We start from the raw sequence: 21,704 nt of genomic DNA on the forward strand, positions 1-21,704 counted from the left end.
AGCAGTATCCAAAACAGTCAGCTACTCAGCTATTTTCTTTAATTGTGTATAGGTCTCTGAACTAGTGTTTTTAATCATCCATGTTTTAATATATATTTAATAAAGAATTATTGTTTTAATCTGAAGTTTGTGAAACATTGTAATTCCAAGCACTACATATTTATTGTATTACTTTTTCAATCCTACTAGATGGGTTACATGAGTTCTAATAGTGTATTCTTTGACAACCAGGGGAATACCTTCCTTCCATGTCCTCTGGCTGTTTTGTGTAATCACTCTGTGCTCTGCTGTGTTAACCGGCAAAGTCAGGAGCAATCAAGAAGAGAATCCACAGCGAGACGTATGTATAAAACTTTTATTCTTGGAGCATAGTTAAAACATCCATGGATTCTCTTCATGATGGTTACAAAGTTGTATCATACACATCTCAATTCAGAAGCAACACTTTGGAAGAGATCTCTGCAAAGAGTTTTAACATACAGTAATTGTACCTCATATGGACAACCAGACTGGGTTTTATACCTGTTAATATTGGTTTTTTTAATACATGGTACTGTGGCAATTGCTTTGTACCTCTTTACCTCATATATACCTGTATTTTTGTTTTCTTGATTGTTGTTATTGTTTGTAAAATTTAATAAAAACAATTTGGGGATATTTAAAAAATTTACTTTTGTTATCTAATTTGCTTTATTCTCTTGCAGGCCCATTTATCAAAGGGCTTGCGGACCTGATCCGACACTGCGGATCAGGTCCGCAAGACCTCGCTAAATGCGGAGAGCAATACGCTCTCCGCATTTAACATTGCACCAGCAGCTCACAAGAGCTGCTGGTGCAACGCCGCCCCCTGCTGACTCGCGGCCAATCGGCCGCCAGCAGGGAGCTGTCAATCATCCCGATCTCATTCGATCGGGTTGATGTCCGGCGATTCCTGTCCGCCTGCTCAGAGCAGGCGGACAGGGTTATGAAGCAGCGGTCTTTAGACCGCTGCTTCATAAGTTGTGTTTCTGGTGAGTCTGAAGACTCGCCAGAAACACGGCCCTTCAAGCTCCGTACGGAGCTTGATAAATGGGCCTGCTGGTATCTTTTGTTGAAACTCATACCCAGGTAGGTTTAAAAGCAGCAATGCACTACTGGGAGCTAGCTGCTGACTGGTTGCTTCACATATATATACCTCTTTTCATTGGCTAACACAGTGTGTTCAGCTAGCTTCCAGGAGTGCACCTTTAACAAAGGACACCAAGAGAATGAGGCAATTTCATAATATAAGTAAAATTAAAAGTTGTTTAAAATGTTATATGATATACATATATGTGTATATATATATATATATATATATATATATATGTATATATATATATATATATATATATATATATATATATATATATATATATATATATATATATATATATATATATATATATATATATATATATATATAAGTACAAAAGGATATTCAGGCACTCCTTGGGTAAAAAAGTCTCAAATTGTATTCCATTTATTTGTTAAAAGCAGATAATGTTAGTATCAATCTTCTACAAACAGCAAATATATTCAGACACTAGCGCACAGTAAATGAGGACTGCTGGAATCCATGCAGCAGACATGTTTCGTGCTCCAACAGCACTTTTTCACTGCTCACAGGATTCCCTGCCTCCCCTGTTCCTTAAAGGGCCACTAAACCCAAAATCTTTCTTTCATGATTCAGAAAGAGAATACAAATTTAAACATTACAATGTACTTCTATTATTTATTTTGCTTCATTTTTTATATATCCTTAGTTGAAGAAAAAGCAATGCACATGGGTGAGCCAATCACACAAGGCTTCTATGTGCAGCAACCAATCAGCAGCTACTGAGCATATCTAGATATGCTTTTCAGCAAAGAATATCAAGAGAATAAAGCAAATGAGATAATAGAAGTAAATTAGAAAGATGTTTAAAATTGCATTCTCTTTCTAAATCATGAAAGAAAAAATGTGGGTTTCATGTCCCTTTAAGTACTTAATTTTTAAAGGCATATACTCACAGTATAGAATGTCCTCATCATACTCAGCAATTAAAAATATATACCTAGCACACAAAGTATTTATCCAAAGAGAAATAGTACAAATATGTGACTGGATTCAATAACCAAATGGTATATATAATACATGTTATTACAGTCCCAAAGATTAAACACATAAATCTATGTCCCTTCTGAAGTTTAACCCAAATAGTATAGAAGTATTCAATGTAAATATCCAGAACACTTCTCTGACACCTAGTTTGTCCTCCCTATCAACTCCCCTTTTCCATACGGGGACATGAGTATATATATATATATATATATATATACACAAATATATTACCAAAAAACAGACGAGTGAGCAGGCTAAAGTTTGAAAGTCAACCAATACATATCCTCTTTGTTTAGAATAACTGACCATTGTTCACAATAATTAATCAATCCGGATTGTTTAAAAATCTATGACTAGAGGAAAAAAATAAATATAGAATATTATTGATATCATACCTATAAGCATTACTTGGGAGCTTGAGCTGCTCAGTTTTTCAGAAGCTTGAGTAATATGGCTCACGACCCGCTACTGACTGGTAGTGACAATTCAGCTGTCGCTATCAGTACAGGGCCATGTAGAATCTAGCACTAGGTTTTTGTGGTCATAACCTACTTTCTTATAAAGTATGGTCTTTCAATATACAATCCTTTTTCCAAAAAAGTCAGCCAATGAGATAAAGCCACAAGGAATTATTTTTGTTCTGTAGTTACCAAAAACCCAGCAAAATACTTGAAAAAGGGAAACTATAGGAAGGTACTGAATCATCATCATCTAAAAATAACTTATTTTTCATAACTAGAACTTGGATACATACTTTAAATAAAATGTATGACACATGGAAATCACCAAATGTTTCAAGAGCCTAGAAAATTTTAGGATATATAACATTTCTCATTTCTTACAAAATGCAACATATATGTAAATTATACTGTTAACATTCTGAAGTTTCACAAATAGTCTGGGAAATTCCAAAACAGGACCATGTATAAAAAAAATATATATGCATATAAACATATAATGCTCTTTGGCTGTACAGAAATCAATAAAAAAAAAAAAAAGAATTAATTCTTATAAATGCCAGAGTTTAATGCAGTGTTTCTCAGATGGTGTGCTGCAAGAGAGCTACAGGTGTGCCGCCAAATTCTTATAGAAAAACATATTTCTCCAACATTGGTGTGTCCGGTCCACGGCGTTATCCTTACTTGTGGGAATATTCTCTTCCCCAACAGGAAATGGCAAAGAGCACAGCAAAAGCTGCCCATATAGCCCCTCCTCAGGCTCCGCCCCCCAGTCATTCTCTTTGCCGCTCTGAACAAGTAGCATCTCCACGGAGATGGTGAAGAGTATGTGGTGTTAGTTGTAGTTTTTTATTCTTCTATCAAGAGTTTGTTATTTTAAAATAGTGCCGGTTTGTACTATTTACTCTAAAACAGAAAAGGATGAAGAGTTCTGTTTAAAAGAGGAGTATGATTTTAGCAGCAGTAACTAAAATCAATTGCCGTTCCCAGGCAGGACTGTTGAGCCCAGAGAACTTCAGTTGGGGGGAACAGTTTTCAGACTTTTCTGCTCAAGGTATGACTAGTCCATTTTCTAACAAGACTGAGTAATGCTAGAAGACTGTCATTTTCCCTCTTTGGGATCGGTAATCAATTTTCTTAGACTCATAACAGAATGAAGGCTTATTAATGGGCTATATATTGGTTGACACTCTTGTGGGCAAAATCGATTGCTTTATTCAATATTTATATGCGGTTTGAAGTGTTTTTAAAACCTGAGAATAATTGGGTAACGTTTTTAGGCGCCAGGCAGTCGTTTAGACACCTTCCCAGTCAGGAAGGGCCTTTCACTCTAGTAGGCAGAGCCTCATTTTCGCGCCATAATTGCACAGTTTCTTTTGGATGCAGTGCATGCAGCTTCATGTGAGAGGGTCTGGTGGCCATTAAAAACGTTCCTGGAAGGCTTATTTTTGTGTCGAATAACCCCCAAGGACAGGTGAAGCCGCAGCAAACGCTGTGGCTGGGACTGTAGTGGGTTTAAAGTTGCTAATTGATAAAACAGCTCCGGTTTCCTCATTTAAGGGGTTACAAACTTGAAAATTGGGGTGCAATACTTTTAAGGCATTAAGACACTGGGGTGCAAATTTGGTAAAGATCGGATATTTCCTTCATAGTTTTTCACATATCCAGAAATAAAGTATGCTCTGTTTAACATTTAAAGAGACAGTAACGGTTTTGTTTAAAAACGGTTTTATTGCATTAATAGCCTGTATAAGCCTGTCTAACATGTCTGTACCTTCAGATAGATCATGTTCTGTATGTATGGAGGCCAAGGTGGCCCCCCCTTCAAATGTTTGTGATAATGGTGCCATGGCGTCCAGACAAAGTAAGGACAGTACTGTCACATTTAATAAGGTTGCCCAAGATGATTCCTCAAATGAAGGTAGTGGGGATAGTTCATCATCCTCTCCTTCTGTGTCAATACCAGTTATGCCCGCGCAGGCGATTCCTAGTACATCTAGCGCGCCAATGCTTGTTACTATGCAACAATTAACGGCAGTAATGGATAATTCTATAGCTAATATTTTATCCAAAATGCCAGCATTTCAAAGAAAGCGTGATTGCTCAGTTTTAAATACAGTAGAGCAAGAGTGCACTGACGATAATTTATCTGTCATACCCTCACACCAGTCAGAATTGGCAGTGAGGGAGGGTTTGTCGGAGGGAGAAATTTCTGATTCAGGAAGAATTTCTCAACAGGCAGAACCTGATGTTGTGACGTTTAAATTTAAGTTAGAGCATCTCCGCACCTTACTTAAGGAGGTACTAACTACGCTGGATGATTGTGACTCTTTGGTCATTCCAGAAAAATTGTGCAAAATGGACAAATTCTTAGAGGTCCCGGTGCACCCTGATGCCTTTCCGATACCTAAAAGGGTGGCGGACATAGTGACTAAGGAGTGGGAGAAACCAGGCATACCTTTTGTCCCACCTCCTATATTTAATAAAATGTTCCCCATGGTCGACCCAAGGAAGGACACATGGCAAACAGTCCCTAAGGTTGCGGGGGCAGTTTCTACGCTAGCCAAACGCACGACTATTCCCATTGAGGACAATTGTGCTTTCAAAGATCCTATGGATAAAAAATTGGAGAGTTTGCTTAAAAAGACTTTTGTTCAGCAAGGTTTCCTCCTCCAACCAATTTCGTGCATTATTCCTGTCACTACGGCGGCGTGTTTTTGGTTTGATGAACTAGAAAAGTCGCTCAATAAGGAGACTCCATATGAGGAAGTCATGGACAGAATTCACGCACTTAAGTTAGCTAATTCCTTTATTTTAGATGCCGCTTTGCAATTGGCGAGGTTAGCGGCGAAAAATTCAGGGTTTGCAATTGTGGCACGCAGAGCGCTCTGGCTAAAGTCTTGGTTGGCGGATGTATCTTCCAAGACAAAATTGCTTAATATTCCTTTCAAAGGTAAGACCCTTTTTGGGCCAGAATTGAAGGAGATTATTTCAGACATCACTGGGGGAAAGGGCCATGCCCTCCCACAGGATAGGCCTTTTAAGGCTAAGAATAAGTCCAATTTTCGTTCCTTTCGTAACTTCAGGAACGGACCGTCTCCTAGCCTCTAGACAAGAGGGTAACGCTTCCCAGGCTAAGCCAGCTTGGAAACCAATGCAAGGATGGAACAAGGGTAAACAGGCCAAGAAGCCTGCTGCTGCTACCAAGACAGCATGAAGGGGTAGCCCCCGATCCGGGACCGGATCTAGTAGGGGGCAGATTCTCTCTCTTTGCTCAGGCTTGGGCAAGCGATGTTCCGGATCCCTGGGCACTAGAAATAGTCTCTCAGGGTTATCTTCTAGAATTCAAGGAACTTCCTCCAAGGGGAAGGTTCCACATGTCTCACTTATCTTCAGACCAGATAAAGAGACAGGCGTTCTTACATTGTGTAGGAGACCTGTTAAAGATGGGAGTGATCCACCCAGTTCCAACAGTGGAACAAGGTCAGGGGTTTTTCTCAAACCTGTTTGTAGTTCCCAAAAAAGAGGGAACTTTCAGACCAATTCTGGATTTAAAAATTCTAAACAAATTCCTCAGAGTTCCATCGTTCAAAATGGAAACCATTCGAACAATTTTACCTACAATCCAGGAGGGTCAATATATGACTACCGTGGATTTAAAGGATGCGTACCTACATATTCCTATCCACAAAGATCATCATCAGTTCCTAAGGTTCGCTTTTCTGGACAAACATTACCAGTTCGTGGCTCTTCCGTTCGGTTTAGCCACTGCTCCCAGAATTTTCACAAAGGTGCTAGGGTCCCTTCTAGCGGTTCTAAGACCGAGGGGCATTGCAGTGGCACCTTATCTAGATGACATTCTAATTCAAGCATCGTCTCTTTCCAAGGCAAAGGCTCATACAGACATTGTTCTAGCCTTTCTCAGATCTCACGGGTGGAAGGTGAACGTAGAAAAGAGTTCCCTGTCTCCGTCAACAAGAGTTCCCTTTTTGGGAACAATAATAGATTCTTTAGAAATGAAGATCTTCCTGACAGAGGTCAGAAATTCAAAGCTTCTAAACGCTTGTCAAGTTCTTCACTCTATTCTGCAGCCTTCCATAGCTCAGTGCATGGAAGTAGTAGGATTGATGGTTGCAGCAATGGACATAGTTCCTTTTGCTCGAATTCATCTAAGACCATTACAACTGTGCATGCTCAATCAGTGGAATGGGGACTATGCAGACTTGTCTCCCCAGATTCAAGTAGACTCACTCCGTTGGTGGTTGACTCAGGATCACCTGTCTCAGGGAATGAGTTTCCGCAGACCAGAGTGGATCATTGTCACGACCGACGCCAGTCTATTATGCTGGGGCGCGGTCTGGGACTCCCTGAAAGCTCAGGGTCTATGGTCTCGGGAAGAGTCCCTTCTCCCGATAAACATCCTGGAACTGAGAGCGATATTCAATGCGCTCCGGGCTTGGCCTCAACTAGCGAAGGCCAGATTCATAAGATTCCAGTCGGACAACATGACGACTGTAGCTTACATCAACCATCAGGGAGGAACAAAGAGTTCCTTGGCGATGAGAGAGGTATCCAAGATCATCAAATGGGCAGAGGATCACTCCTGCCACCTATCTGCAATTCACATCCCAGGAGTAGACAACTGGGAGGCGGATTATTTGAGTCGTCAGACTTTCCATCCGGGGGAGTGGGAACTCCACCCGGAGGTCTTTGCCCAGTTAACTCAATTATGGGGCATTCCAGACATGGATCTGATGGCGTCTCGTCAGAACTTCAAGGTTCCTTGCTACGGGTCCAGATCCAGGGATCCCAAGGCGACTCTGGTGGATGCATTAGTGGCGCCTTGGTCGTTCAACCTAGCTTATGTGTTTCCACCATTTCCTCTCCTTCCCAGGCTCGTAGCCAGGATCAAACAGGAGAAGGCCTTGGTGATTCTGATAGCTCCTGCGTGGCCACGCAGGACTTGGTATGCAGACCTGGTGAATATGTCATCGGCTCCACCATGGAAGCTACCTTTGAGACAGGATCTTCTAGTACAAGGTCCATTCGAACATCCAAATCTAGTTTCTCTGCAGCTGACTGCTTGGAAATTGAACGCTTGATTTTATCCAAGCGTGGGTTTTCAAATTCAGTGATAGATACTCTGGTCCAAGCCAGAAAACCTGTGACTAGAAAGATTTACCATAAAATATGGAAAAAATATATCTGTTGGTGTTAATCCAAGGGATTCTCCTGGAGTAAGATTAAAATTCCTAAGATTCTTTCCTTTCTCCAAGAGGGTTTGGATAAAGGGTTGTCAGCGAGTTCTCTAAAAGGACAGATTTCTGCTTTATCTGTTTTGTTACACAAACGCCTGGCAGCTGTGCCAGATGTACAAGCTTTTGTACAGGCTTTGGCCAGAATCAAGCCTGTTTACAGACCCATGACTCCTCCTTGGAGTCTAAATTTAGTTCTTTCAGTTCTTCAAGGGGTTCCGTTTGAACCTTTACATTCCATAGATATCAAGTTACTATCTTGGAAAGTTCTGTTTTTGGTTGTTATTTCTTCTGCTAGAAGAGTTTCTGAATTATCTGCTTTGCAGTGTGATCCACCCTATCTGGTGTTCCATTCAGATAAGGTCGTTTTGCGTACCAAGCCTGGTTTTCTTCCAAAAGTTGTTTCCAACAAGAATATTAACCAGGAAATAGTTGTTCCTTCTCTGTGTCCGAATCCAGTTTCAAAGAAGGAACGTTTGTTACACAATTTAGATGTAGTCCGTGCTTTAAAGTTCTATTTAGAAGCAACAAAGGATTTTAGACAAACCTCATCTTTGTTTGTCATTTACTCTGGTAAGAGGAGAGGACAAAAAGCTGAAGAAGAGAATATTCCCACACCATTGGAGAAAGAAATTTATCAGGTAAGCATAAATTCTGTTTTTCATCCACATTACAGCGCATGTTTGCCATTTTATATTTCTATAAAACCTTTTGCCTACCTAATATGTATTATGTATTGTGTTTGATACTGACATTATTTGCTCCACTTTATCAGGCCAGCTTTAGGAGATGGGATACAAATTAGACCTTCTATAATTCTTGTATCACACTTTGCCCTTCAAAGCTATTCTGCTAGCTTGAAGGATCCAAGATTTTCTATTACAATGATACAGGCTCGCTCTGTTGTTAGTACCTAGCCCCTAATGAAAGGATCACTATAAACTAAGCAGCAGACACAGTCAGGACACACTGCATAACTAACTTAGGGCTTGTTTCCACTGAGCAGTAATTTGGTTTGCGCAAGGTCGCCAACCGTTAAATGTTGTCGGAAGCAATTTCGTTTATTGACTGCTTCCAATGGTGCGTTATGCCTCAATATCAGTCAGACCCTTTTATAAAAAAAAATGTAGCATTTATTTTTTAATTGAAATAAAAATGCAAAAAGCAGTTATGAGGGGTTAAAGTTGGTGGATTTGGGGTATTAGAGAAAAACAGCACTTAAAAGTGCCTTTACATAGCGTTCTATGGGAACTGCGTTCCCTGTAAATATATATCTAATTAAATATATACATATTTATTTATGTGTTAATATGTGTATATATATTCATATATATATATATATATATATATTAACAATCTGCTGCCCATCGCTGCGTAACTCACCAACCTTTGCTGCGCTAGTTCTCATGCCGTGACTCACCCGAGCCTATAAAAGCACACTCTCCTGAGGGCAAAGCATCCATGCAATGTGAATGTGAGGTCGCATTCGCATTGCAGCTAACTTGTAATAACAGCACACATTTGCGTGCGTTAGTATTACTAAGTGTAGTGAAAATATCCCTTTCGCGGAAGCAATATTTTACGTTCCACTTATAATCTAGCCCTTTATGTGTTGAAATTCCAAATGTAATGGTCCTTTACTATTTTTCTAGGCAAAAAAAAATATCAACATATTTAAATTCAGCTTTTTTATATAGATTTCAGAAACATTTTGAGTACTGTGTCCCTTTAATAAACCAATATATGACTGGACTCGAAGCGTCATGTAAAATATAATGCATTATTTCCTTTAAAGGGACATTATACAGTAGATTTTTCTTTGCATAAATGTTTTGTAGATGATCCATTTATATAGCCTATACAGCGTTTTTATAGTATAGTTTTTTTTATTTTTAAATAACATTGCACTGATTTTCAAATTCCTAACCAAGCCTAAAAGTTTTAGGAGAATACAGATGTATATTTACTCCAGCTTGCTCCTGTTTGTGTAACAAGTCTTTTCATATGCAATTGCAGAGCAGAGAGGGGGGGTGTCTGCTTTTTTTTGCTATAGAACCAATTGCAGTGGGTGTTCCAGCTAACCTTTGCTAAACTGGGAGCTTCTAAGTAAGTTTTTAAACAGTTTTATACCCTTTACGGAAATGCTATTTAAACTTAAGTGGGACTATCTAGTTGGGGTTGCATTTTAAAAGTAATGCATCACATCCATATCTTTTCAATATGTCTGTTTGTTTGTTTTTTTAAACTAGTTGCATGTGGTAATATTAACTTATATAACAAAGCTTTTATTTATTTTTTTGTTTTTGGTCATTTCAACAAAGTCTTTTTGGGATAACAGGTACATTTAAAAAATAAATCACAAAAAAATGAGAACCATCATTCTACTAGAGCTTGCATAATTTCCCTGTGTTGCAATATTGTGCTACAGGTCAAGTGCTGAGCACAGACCATTATTACAAAATGACTACATGCATGTATTATAGATGCATATCATTCAAGACAGCCCTTGATCTGCACTACCTTACAGATTTTGTATCTTATAAAAAAGACTGAATATACAGATTGCTGTTCAGCCCATATTAATAATAACATGTTCAATATGATTTTTAAGACATTCTGAGAACAAAAGAAGGGACTAGTTTTCAAATTATGTTTAACTTGAGGGGAAGGGGGCTCTATATGCCCCCTAGCCCCTATCCCCCTTGTTTGAGCTAGAGGGGCAAGTAACCCCTCATTCAAATGGGCATAAACCCCCTCCCCCCCAGGATGCAGCTGAATACCATTACAAATTGGTTTCTAGTGGCAGGGGAGGGTAGGCTATCTCCCGTCTGATTTCATTGGAGGGGTATGAGAACCCTCATGTGATAAAGGGAATTTTTCTCTTTCAAATTAGGGGTCACAACCTCCTTTAATTTTCAAGCATACAGCCATACTGTGTTAGAGAATGAGGAAGGGGCACTTTTAGAGTTTAAAAGAGGGGAATTCCCTCTTTCCAGTGTGGGGTCTCACACCTCTGTCAGTAGGTGACTGCCATTTTTATGCCAATAACCTACATAATGTATTTATTGTATGGGGAGCAGAAGCCCCAAAGATGCCCCTATGACCTAAAGACAGCATATAACACACATACACACAATACCCCACACCTGAAAGAGAGGATTGCCCAAAGTTAATTAAGCAGTCTCATGCCCCTTTAAAAAGCAGGTGATATGTTAAATCAAAGTAGAAATAAAAGCAAACAAATTGCAAAATGATCACTTGGAAATTCTCAGTGTAGCTACTGCTTGCAGCTAGATAAGAAAGCAGATATGCTGAGAACATAAGTTGCATTCTGCCTCTTCTGAGCATTGACAATAAACTGATTTCTTGTCTCTCCAGTATTCACTGAATAGTAAACCGGTTTATGTTACACTAGAAGATTTTTTACTTCAAACTAGATATACCTTCCTGTAGAGACCCCTTGTGTGGAACTGTGATAGAAAGAAAGACACTGCACAAATTATAATAATAATGAAAAAAATAAAATAAAACGTAAAATCCTTTTTAAAAAAAGATGAATATTACATTTTGCAAAAGATTATATTAAGTATACACAACTGCTTAGTGCTTTTTATTACAAAATATATCTTTATATATGCATCTGAAAAGATATGCATCTGAAAGAGTGAGGTTTTACAATACAATTAAAGGGTTTCATGTTATGAAGTGATTGCCATAGTAAGACTTTACTGTTAATATTAGGGCTCACAGATCATTGTTGTCTGATCTAATAAAAGACAATTAAGAATCAAAATAAATGACAGAACTGGGAGAATGTAAAAATCCTACATATGATGACTTTTGGTATAACTATTTTAAGTTTTTTTGTTTTTGCTATGTTGAGTGATTTCAGACATGGGTAGGAGCATGCATACTTTGTCAAAATGGGAAATCAGAATTTTGTGTAATTTAAAATGTTTGCAATACGTGCATAGTTAGATATTTTATACCTACTAATTTTCTGCAAAAAGTACAAGATGGTGAATAGTGTTCTCTTTTCTGTTTTTTAATTGTTAATTTTTATTGAGCCAAGTATAAAAATGATCAATTCTGCTGTTTTGGAAAGCCGAACTGATGCTAAGGGGTAGATTTATTAACTGTCATGTCCGCCCGACATCGCTAAATGCCAACAGCATACGCTGTCGACATTTAACATTAAACAAGCATTTCTAGTGAAATGCTTGTGCAATGCCGCCCCCGGCACATTCGCGGCCGCTAGCAGGTGGTGTCAATCATCCCGATCGTATCTGATCGGGGTGATTGCTGTCCGCCACCTCAGAGTTGGCAAACGAGTTAAGGAGCAGCGGTCAAGACTGCTGCTTCTTAACTTACATTTCCGGCGAGCCAGAAGGCTTGCGTGGAATAAGTAGCATCCGCTGCTTCATAAATATACCCCTAAATGTGGGACAATAGAACGTTTTTGAAATATTTAGGATATAAAGACTCCCAGGTTGCTTTTTACTATTTTATTGCATTTCATATGCTGGTGTTAAATTATATTACGATATTTCTGCAAACTAAAGTTATTTTCTAAAAATGCTTGGTCTACTAAAAAAACATGAGGTATAATTTGTGTGAGTTATAAGGGCCAAACAGCTAAAAACACTTCTAGCACAGGGGTATGTAAATAGCTCAGCAGCAATAGGGTTAATAGTGTGTATAATGGTTCCATGTGTGCAACTAACCTGTTGTGCTCCAATATCATATTTTGTGTGTGTCCCTTTAAGGAGTTTGAACAGTGGCATTAGTGGGATTGCAAGCATGTGTGTTTATTGGGTTAATTATTTAGCTATTTTTTATTAGTATAAAATTAATTATTATTCATTTTTTAACTTTAATTGATTGAGCAGGTGTTATTTTTTATCTATTTAGTGACGTTGCTTCCCAATGTCATCCAATATGGTGGGAGTCATTTCAGTAAGTTTTGCCAATGTGCCAAACCAATGTTACATTCAAAAACTATTTAGGGAACTTGTTAATAATTGGAAAAGTGTTGTCCTGGGTTTATCAAGTCCTTTTAATTGTGTAATTTGATAAGTAAAAATTTGGTTTGTGTTGCTTAAGTATATAGAATTTGGATTGTGATCAGCCAAACAGGACTGGCACATCTTAAATATAAAAACAATAATGGTAAAGTGATGCTAATAAACAATGCAAATGTCTGATTGTGATCAACATCAAAAGGCATCCGTTAACATGCAGATAATTATCCAATAGATTGTGATCAGCACATATGTATTACACATTAGTAAACCTTTGGTTTGTGCAATTAAAATGTAAACCATTTCAAATTAATTTTATGAATAACAGTTGTAACTAAAATTGTTACCTGCTCTTGCTGCTGGATTGGGTAATTTTCATATTCTGATTCCAAGTCTCTCGATGGAGGAGTTGACTATCAAGGAAAACACACAAAAAGATATAATGGTATAATCCAATGAAACTATACGTACGAATAATACTTTGTTCTCTAAGTTCTGTTTTAGCTGTGAAAGTCCCTTGTACTTTAAAACAATTTAAATTGAATTATGTGTCTTTTCTTGTAAATTATTTTGTAATATAATTTTTCTTCAGTGTTAATATAAACCACCTAGCTTAATTGATCCTTAAAGGAACATGACATCAACACATGAAGCTCCAAATTTAGAAACAGCTGCAGATATTAATTTTAATTCTGTGTTGCAGAAATAATCTTATAACCTAAACTTTGCACCCTGCTCTGTACTAGATAGGGTAAACACACAGGGCCAGATTACGAGTGGAGCGCAAATGTTTGCGTGCAAGCGAGAAGGGGTTTATAGCGAGGGTTTGCGTTTTACAGGCTTACCGCTCGTATTACGAGTTGAAAGTAAATGGCATCGTTGTAGTGCAGTCCCAATTTATGCTAGAATTATTACCGCGATTTCAGAGCTCTGGTTAACTGTTTTGCTAACCTAAAAACTTGCACAAAGCGCATCAAAAATACATTCAAAAGTATATTTACACTCATAATAACACTATTTAATAAAAATTATTTTAAAAAAAATATTGCACACAAAAGTTATAAGGGCACAAAGATATGAGATCTCAGGTGTTAGGGAAAAATGTCAGGCAAAGGGCTTTAACATTGAGATACATGCACATACATAAAGATATACGTATATGTATGTATTTATATATCTATATGTGTATATATGTATTTACAGGCATATATACACTTATAAATACATATGTATACATATATGACATATATACACATATATATATAAGTGCATTAGGGCCCTTTGCAGTTAAGAAGATGAAAACATTAAAAAACATATTTATGCAATATTTATTTTTAATAAAGGTTTTAACTATGTATTTACTATAAATATTTAACATCCTAATGTTCTGCACAAAGCAAAATATGTTCTAAGTACTTATAAATAGATATTCCTAAATATGTCTGTATATATCTATACCAATATATAATCATCTACATATATAGGTATAGATATATACAGTATATTGTACCAAACTACCCTCAGATATATATAGAAATGTGTATTTAAGAATAAATAAAACATATTCTGTTATGTGAAGAACATTGGAATGTGAAATATTTATATTTTCACGTCAGGTTAGTGCACTTGAGAATATGCGATCAGGGTTGCGTGTTTCCACTTTTTTGCTTCATTACCTTCCATTGGGGAATACATGAACACGATATTCTAAGTTTGGCTTTTTGTGCTTGTCGGGTTAGCGAGTGAGTGAGAACAGTTTAATTCCCGACACATGTAAAAAGCTTACTTCGACAGCTCCATGCAGTAAAGCCGATTAAAAAGTGAAAAATGGAGTAGGAAAGCTGATAATCGACAATGCCAAAGATATTCTAGGTCCCTGACAGCATTCACTCAAGAAAAAAACAGCTATGTGTGAGAAAGGTGCAAATAAAGACCAGTGAAAAGTTTATTGCGGCGCCATCTTGCTAAATTGCACGCACCATGGACTAAGTGCGACACTGCTGAAGACTTCGGAACGACAGCCAGACTCAAAGCATAATATTTTTCTCTTGAAAAATGGAACTGGTCGGCATACTGGCTGAGCTCAGATCCCGCTTTGACTTACAACAGGCAGACCTCATCTACACACTAAGAGATGTAACCGGCTCCCTCACTGGGAGAGTTTTCAGTCAGGACCTGACCCTTGTTATGCCGGAAGAGCTGCATGAAGTAATACCGGAGACCAAAGCTAATTGCAGTTCTCTGCAGCCCTCGCTAAATTTTATCTCTGACCCGGAACATAGAGTGCCGGTCCTTGAGGCATGTTTCCCTCAGAGCCAAAGCTCCACTGTGGATAGCGAGAGATCGCACGACCTATCAGCCATAAGACACACACCTAATGCTGCGATGTCAATTGGGAGAAGCTGGTTACCCACGGATCCCCTGCCTGGGATAATATCTAACTACCTATCGTCCAGCACAATTGTAGGGGCACCCAGAACCTTGTGGAATACAAAGGACCTGATAGATTCACCCGCAACCCTTTGGGAGAAGCTGAAATTTCTACGCTGATATGGAAACTAGGTACACTGACCGCAGCAGCTCTAATTTCCAAGAAGCTCATTTTGAAGCCTGCTACTCTGCCTATAGCCAGATCCGGAGTGGGGTAAGGTGACAAGCTGCTCCGCTGTTGATGGGACATCTCAGTGATCATCCCTCCTGGGACTTTTCACAGCTTGACTCTGCTATGTCTCATTCAGACCACATAGACGCATTTGCTTCATTAAGCCGGCATTACAGTTGCGGTCACTGATTAGAGGACTGTTTTTAAAGAGGCCCACAACAGCTTACATCGCTCCCTGGAGTATGTAGGATGAACTCCCTTTGCTTATGCTGCATGTTATCTTTAGACACTATGTTCATTAAGCGCAGCACTTTTATTAATAATGCTCACTTTTACATTAACCCTGTTTCCAGTTTTGTTCTATACCCAGCTTTATTATTATTGTGTGTTTGTACATAAGTGTGGCTACGAATTTATATAGTTTCCTACAACATTGGGTATTATATGACAGAGTCATATTCTGGTGGGATCGAGTCTTATGCTACTGTTTTTGCTAGCACGACGGTTGGGGTTGTTTAGTTATACCGTTCACTAATATGGCGTCATTCAATTATTTCTTTTATTTTATTTTTTTTCTTTACATTTTCTCCATACATTAGCACTGGCCCAAATAAGTTTGAAGCTGTCTGTAACGTAAATTTTTATCTTGCAATGACTGCTTAATGTTATCCTATGCTCTTCAATCTGAGACGAGGAACGGGGTAAATGTTAATGTTCACCAGATTACTATTGTTACTTTAGGTTTTAACAGCTGCAGCCAGTGTGTTTCTACGATAGTACGCAAATATGGTATTGTTGAGGAGGGCTTTCTTGCACTTTTAAGCTATTTGTTTTTATAAAATGAGATTGATACCCCTCCTCACTAACTCTCTTGGTATATATATAAGTCAGGCTGACTGTTATCTCTTAGTTTACTCTGTACAGTTATAGCTATATACCATAGACTAAGCCCTTTTATCTTATCATAATAATTTAATACCTAACCTAATTCAGCTCAGGGTGGGCTCCTCCCCTCCCTTTCCCGCCGGTACTGGTTGCCGGCGGGTCATACCCCTATACCTATCTCCCACATCACCTATAGCTGGTAATTCCCTAGGGGAGGGGCTCATCTGGAAATCTCTTATATTCCATACATACTGATGTCCCCCTCCCTACTTAATAATGCTGGGGGCTGCCCCTGTCCATTTTATAGAGAGTCAACCCCTAATCTTGGTCAAGATACCGCTGTATTATGTGCATAATCCTACCCTAGTCTTCATATCCCGTGTACTAAGATTCATTTTGGTATGTAAAGCATGGCTTCCAGGCTATACTGAGACTAATGAAAGCTCGCCACTATATCCCTTTAATTAAGTATTCCAATTTATACTCTGTCTAGATATTAGGAGTTTACTTGGCAATTAAAACTAATGCTCACTTAGGGTCCCGATAATAGTTAATTCAAGATTGACGCCCCGGCTGGCTCCGTCCTCCATCCCCCCCCCCCCCCTCCCTATTATATCTCGAGCGGCTCTTGCCCGCTGCATCCCCCCCCTTTTAAACTGTAAAGCTAATCCCCCCTGGCCCTGAGTATATCTGAGAGGACACTTCAATTGGCCTGCTATATGGCCCAGGGAGGACTATTTTTGTTTTATTGTTATTACCTTTATTATAAAACTGAAGTCTTATTGTAAACTGCCCAAATTCTATCACAATACGTGTGCTGTTTAGATACATTATACCCTCATTGTAGGGGTTTTGTTTGTAACACTTATCTAATAATGTTGTAATTGCACTTTTCTGTCAATGCCTTGGGGCATAACCTTGATTGTATCTGTTTATGACTTCAATAAAAAAATATATATAAAAAAAAAAAAAAAAAAAAAAAAAAAAAAGCTTACTTCTAGTGCGGTTTACGCTCGAGCGGGAGCATTAATAAGCGCTTCACTTGTAAGCTGGCCCTACATGGAAGAACATTTAAAAGTGCACCTCCCCTTTAAGTGCCAGGAAAAGGAAATTTATGCTTACCTGATAAATTTATTTCTTTTACGATATGACGAGTCCACGGATTTCATCCTTACTTATGGGATATCGCCTCCTGGTCAGCAGGAGGAGGCAAAGAGCTCCACAGCAGAGCTGCATATATAGCTCATCCCTTCCCTCCCACTCCAGTCATTCGACCGAAGTTCGGAAGAGAAAGGAAAAGCCAAGGAGCAGAGGTGACTGAAGTTTAACAAAAATAAAAACCTGTCTCTAGAAAAACAACAGGGTGGGCCATGGACTCGTCATATCGTAAAAGAAATAAATTTATCAGGTAAGCATAAATTTCCTTTTCTTTTACAAGATATGACGAGTCCACAGATTTCATCCTAACTTATGGGATACAATACCAAAGCTATAGGACACGGATGAAAGGGAGGGACAAGACAGGAACCTAAATGGAAGGCACCACTGCTTGAAGAACCTTTCTCCCAAAAACAGCCTCGGATGAGGCAAAAGTATAAAATTTGTAAAATTTGGAAAAAGTGTGAAGAGGCGACCAAGTTGCAGCCTTGCAAATCTGTTCAACAGAAGCATAATTTTTAAATGCCCATGAGGAAGCCACAGCCCTAGTAGAATGAGCCGTAATATGTTCTGGAGGCTGCTGTCCAGCAGTCTCATATGCAACACGGATGATACTCTTCAGCCAAAAAGAAAGAGAGGTAGCCGTAGCTTTCTGACCCCTATGTTTCCCAGCAAAAACCACAAACAATGAAGATGTTTGACGAAAATCCTTAGTCTCCTGAAAGTAAACCTTTAAGGCACGAGCTACGTCCAAGTTATGTAACATACGCTCCTTCTTAGAAGAAGGGTTAGGACATAATGAAGGAACAACAATTTCCTGAAAAAACCTTAGGAAGAAAACCAAGTTTGGTATGTAACACCACCTTATCAGAATGGAAAATAAGATAAGGAGAATCACATTGTAATGCCGAAAGCTCAGAAACTCTGCGAGCAGAAGAAATAGCAACCAAAAATAAAACTTTCCAAGATAACAACTTAATATCTATGGAATGCATAGGTTCAAACGGAACCCTTTTAAGAACATTAAGAACTAAATTCAAACTCCAAGGAGGAGCAATTGGTTTAAACACAGGCCTGATTCTAGTCAGGGCCTGACAAAAAGATTGAACATCTGGAACATCTGCCAGATGCTTGTGTAGCAAAATAGACAAAGCAGAAATCTGTCCCTTTAAGGAACTTGCTGACAACCCTTTCTCCAATCCTTCTTGGAGAAAAGATAAAATCCTGGGAATCCTAATCCTACTCCATGAGTAGCCCTTGGATTCGCACCAATAAAGATATTTACGCCATATCTTATGGTAAATTTTTCTAGTAACAGGCTTGCGTGCCTGAATCAAGGTATCAATGAACGCATCAGAGAACCCCCGCTTAGATAAAATCAAGCGTTTAATCTCCAAGCAGTCAGCTGCAGAGAAATGAGATTCGGATGATGGAAGGGTCCCTGAATGAGAAGGTCCTGCCTCAATGGAAGCTTCCACGGCGGCAGGGAGGACATGTCCACCAGATCGGCATACCAAGTCCTGTGAGGCCACGCAGGAGCGATTAGAATCACCGAAGCCCTCTCCTGTTTGATCCGTGCAATCACCCGGGGAAGGAGAGCAAATGGTGGAAACACATAAGCTAGATTGAATGACCAAGGCACTGCCACGGCATCTATCAGTTCGGCCTGAGGATCCTTGGACCTGCATCCGTATCTCGGTAGCTTGGCATTCTGATGAGATGCCATCAGATCCAATTCCGGCCTGCCCCACCTGAGAATCAGGGTGGCAAAGACCTCCGGATGGAGTTCCCATTCCCCCGGATGAAACGTCTGTCTGCTCAAAAAATCCGCCTCCCAGTTTTCCACTCCTGGGATGTAGATTGCTGACAGATAACAAGAGTGAGCCTCCGCCCACCGAATTATCTTGGATACTTCTGTCATCGCTAAAGAACTCCTTGTTCCTCCCTGATGATTGATGTAAGCCACAGTCGTGATGTTGTCCAACTGAAATCGGATGAATTTGGCCAAAGCCAACTGAGGCCGAGCCTGAAGCGCATCAAATATTGCTCTCAATTCCAGAATATTGATTGGAAGTAGAGACTCCGACCGAGTCCACACACCCTGAGCCCTCAGGGAATTCCAGACTGCACCCCATCCTAGTAGACTGGCATCCGTTGTAACTATCGCCCATGAAGGTCTGCAGAAGCACGTCCCTTGGGACAGATGATCCGGCGACAACCACCAAAGAAGAGAGTCTCTCTCGTCTCCTGATCCAGATCTATCTGAGGAGACAAATCTGCATAATCTCCATTCCACTGTCTGAGCATGCTCAGTTGTAGAGGTCTGAGATGAAAACGAGCAAACGGAATGATGTCCATTGCCGCCACCATCAATCCAATTACCTCCATGCACTGAGCCACTGATGGCCGAGGATTGGTTCGGCATGTATTCAGAATCTTTAACTTTCTGACTTCCGTAAAGAAGATTTTCATGGATACAGAATCTATTAGAGTTCCCAGAAAAGGAACCCTTGTCTGTGGAATTAGTGAACTCTTTTCTAGATTCACCTTCCACCCATGAGTCCTTAGAAAGGACAGAACCATGTCAGTATAAGACTTTGTCAATTGGTAAGATGACGCCTGGATTAGAATATCGTCCAGATAAGGCACCAATGCAATACCCCGCGGTCTGAGGACCGCTAGCAAAGACCCTATAACTTTTGTAAAAATCCTGGGTGCCATGGCCAACCCGAAGATTTTCCACGAACTGAAAATCTTTGTCCAGGAAGGCAAACCTTAGAAATTGGTGATGATCTCTGTGGATAGGAATATGAAGATATGCATCCTTTAAGTCCACGGTAGTCATAAATTGACCCTCCTGGATCAATGGAAGTATAGTCCGAATTGTCTCCATCTTGAAGGATGGGACTCTGAGAAACTTGTTTAAACTCTTGAGATCTTAAATGGGTCTGAACGTTCCCTCTTTTTGGGAACCACGAAAAGATTTGAGTAAAACCCCTGCCCCTGCTCCTGTATTGGAACGGGATGAATTACTCCCATAGTGGAGAGGTCTTTTACACAACATAAGAACGCCTCTTTTTATCCATAGGGTCTTTAAAAGCACAACAGTCCTCAATAGGAATAGTTGTACGCTTAGCCAGGGTAGATATAGCTCCCTCCACCTTAGGGACCATTTGCCAAGAGTCCCGCACAGTGTCAGCTATAGGGTACATTTTCTTAAACATGGGAGAAGGGGAGAACGGGATACCCAGTCTTTCCCATTCCCGTGTAACAATTTCCGAAATTCTCTTAGGAACCGGAAAGGTATCGGAATAAGAAGGAACTTCCAGATATCTGTCCATCTTACACAATTTTTCTGGAGGTACTACAAAAGAGTCACAGTCGTCCAGAGTCACTAAAACCTCCCGAAGTAACAGGCGGAGGTGTTCCAGCTTAAATTTAAAAGACATAACGTCTGAATCTGTCTGGGGCAATGCACTTCCCGAGTCAGACAGAGTCTCCCTATCCCCCAATTCAGATGTCTGAGAGGGTATATCAGAGATGGTCATCAAAGCATCAGAAGTCATAGGGGCCCCATGGGTTTCTGCCCTGCTACGTTTGCCTTGCAACACAGGCAATTTAGACAAAACCTCTGTGAGAGTAGATGACATAACTGCAGCCATATCCTGCAGAGTAAATGACGCAGACGCCGTTGAAGAACAGGGCGTTACTTGCACGGGCATTAAAGGCTGTGACCCTTGGGGAGAAAAATGCGGCATACCCCCACTTTCAATAGGCAGAGAACCTTCAACATGCATGTCTTTATTAAAAAATATTTTTTCTTTACATTGTAAGGCTCTCTCAATACATGAGGGACATAGGGTAACAAGAGGCTCCACAATGGCATCTAAACACATAATGTTTAGGAATATGAGGGCGCTAAAAGCTAAGTTCCCACCACACTTAGTCAAATAACAAGAGATACAACGATATTAAAGTTAATACCTTTACTTCACAATAAAATACAATTAATTACAACAATAAACATAAAAATATGTATAATCTGATAGAAGGGACGTCTCCCTTAAAAAACTGGATTACCACCTTAAAAATACGTGAATGAAATTCCTTGAAAAATGTATTAAATGAGCGTTATAATATGATTCAGCAAATATGTTACAATGTTAATATCGATCTTAGAGTGAATCAGTCACAATCTATGTA

General features: G+C 39.4%; 1 protein-coding gene across 2 annotated transcripts in view; it reads right to left on the reverse strand.

Moving 5' to 3' along the window:
- The window catches only part of ARHGAP9 (Rho GTPase activating protein 9), a 343,366-nt gene that overhangs the window by 172,293 nt on the left and 149,369 nt on the right, over positions 1 to 21,704 (reverse strand). For both annotated transcript variants that reach the window (XM_053708184.1, XM_053708185.1), the window contains one exon: positions 13,204 to 13,269. In XM_053708184.1, the coding sequence (XP_053564159.1) occupies positions 13,204 to 13,269 (66 nt within the window). The remainder of the gene's footprint in view (positions 1 to 13,203; positions 13,270 to 21,704) is intronic.

Source organism: Bombina bombina, chromosome 3, assembly GCF_027579735.1.
Source record: "Bombina bombina isolate aBomBom1 chromosome 3, aBomBom1.pri, whole genome shotgun sequence".
Lineage (NCBI taxonomy): Eukaryota > Metazoa > Chordata > Amphibia > Anura > Bombinatoridae > Bombina > Bombina bombina.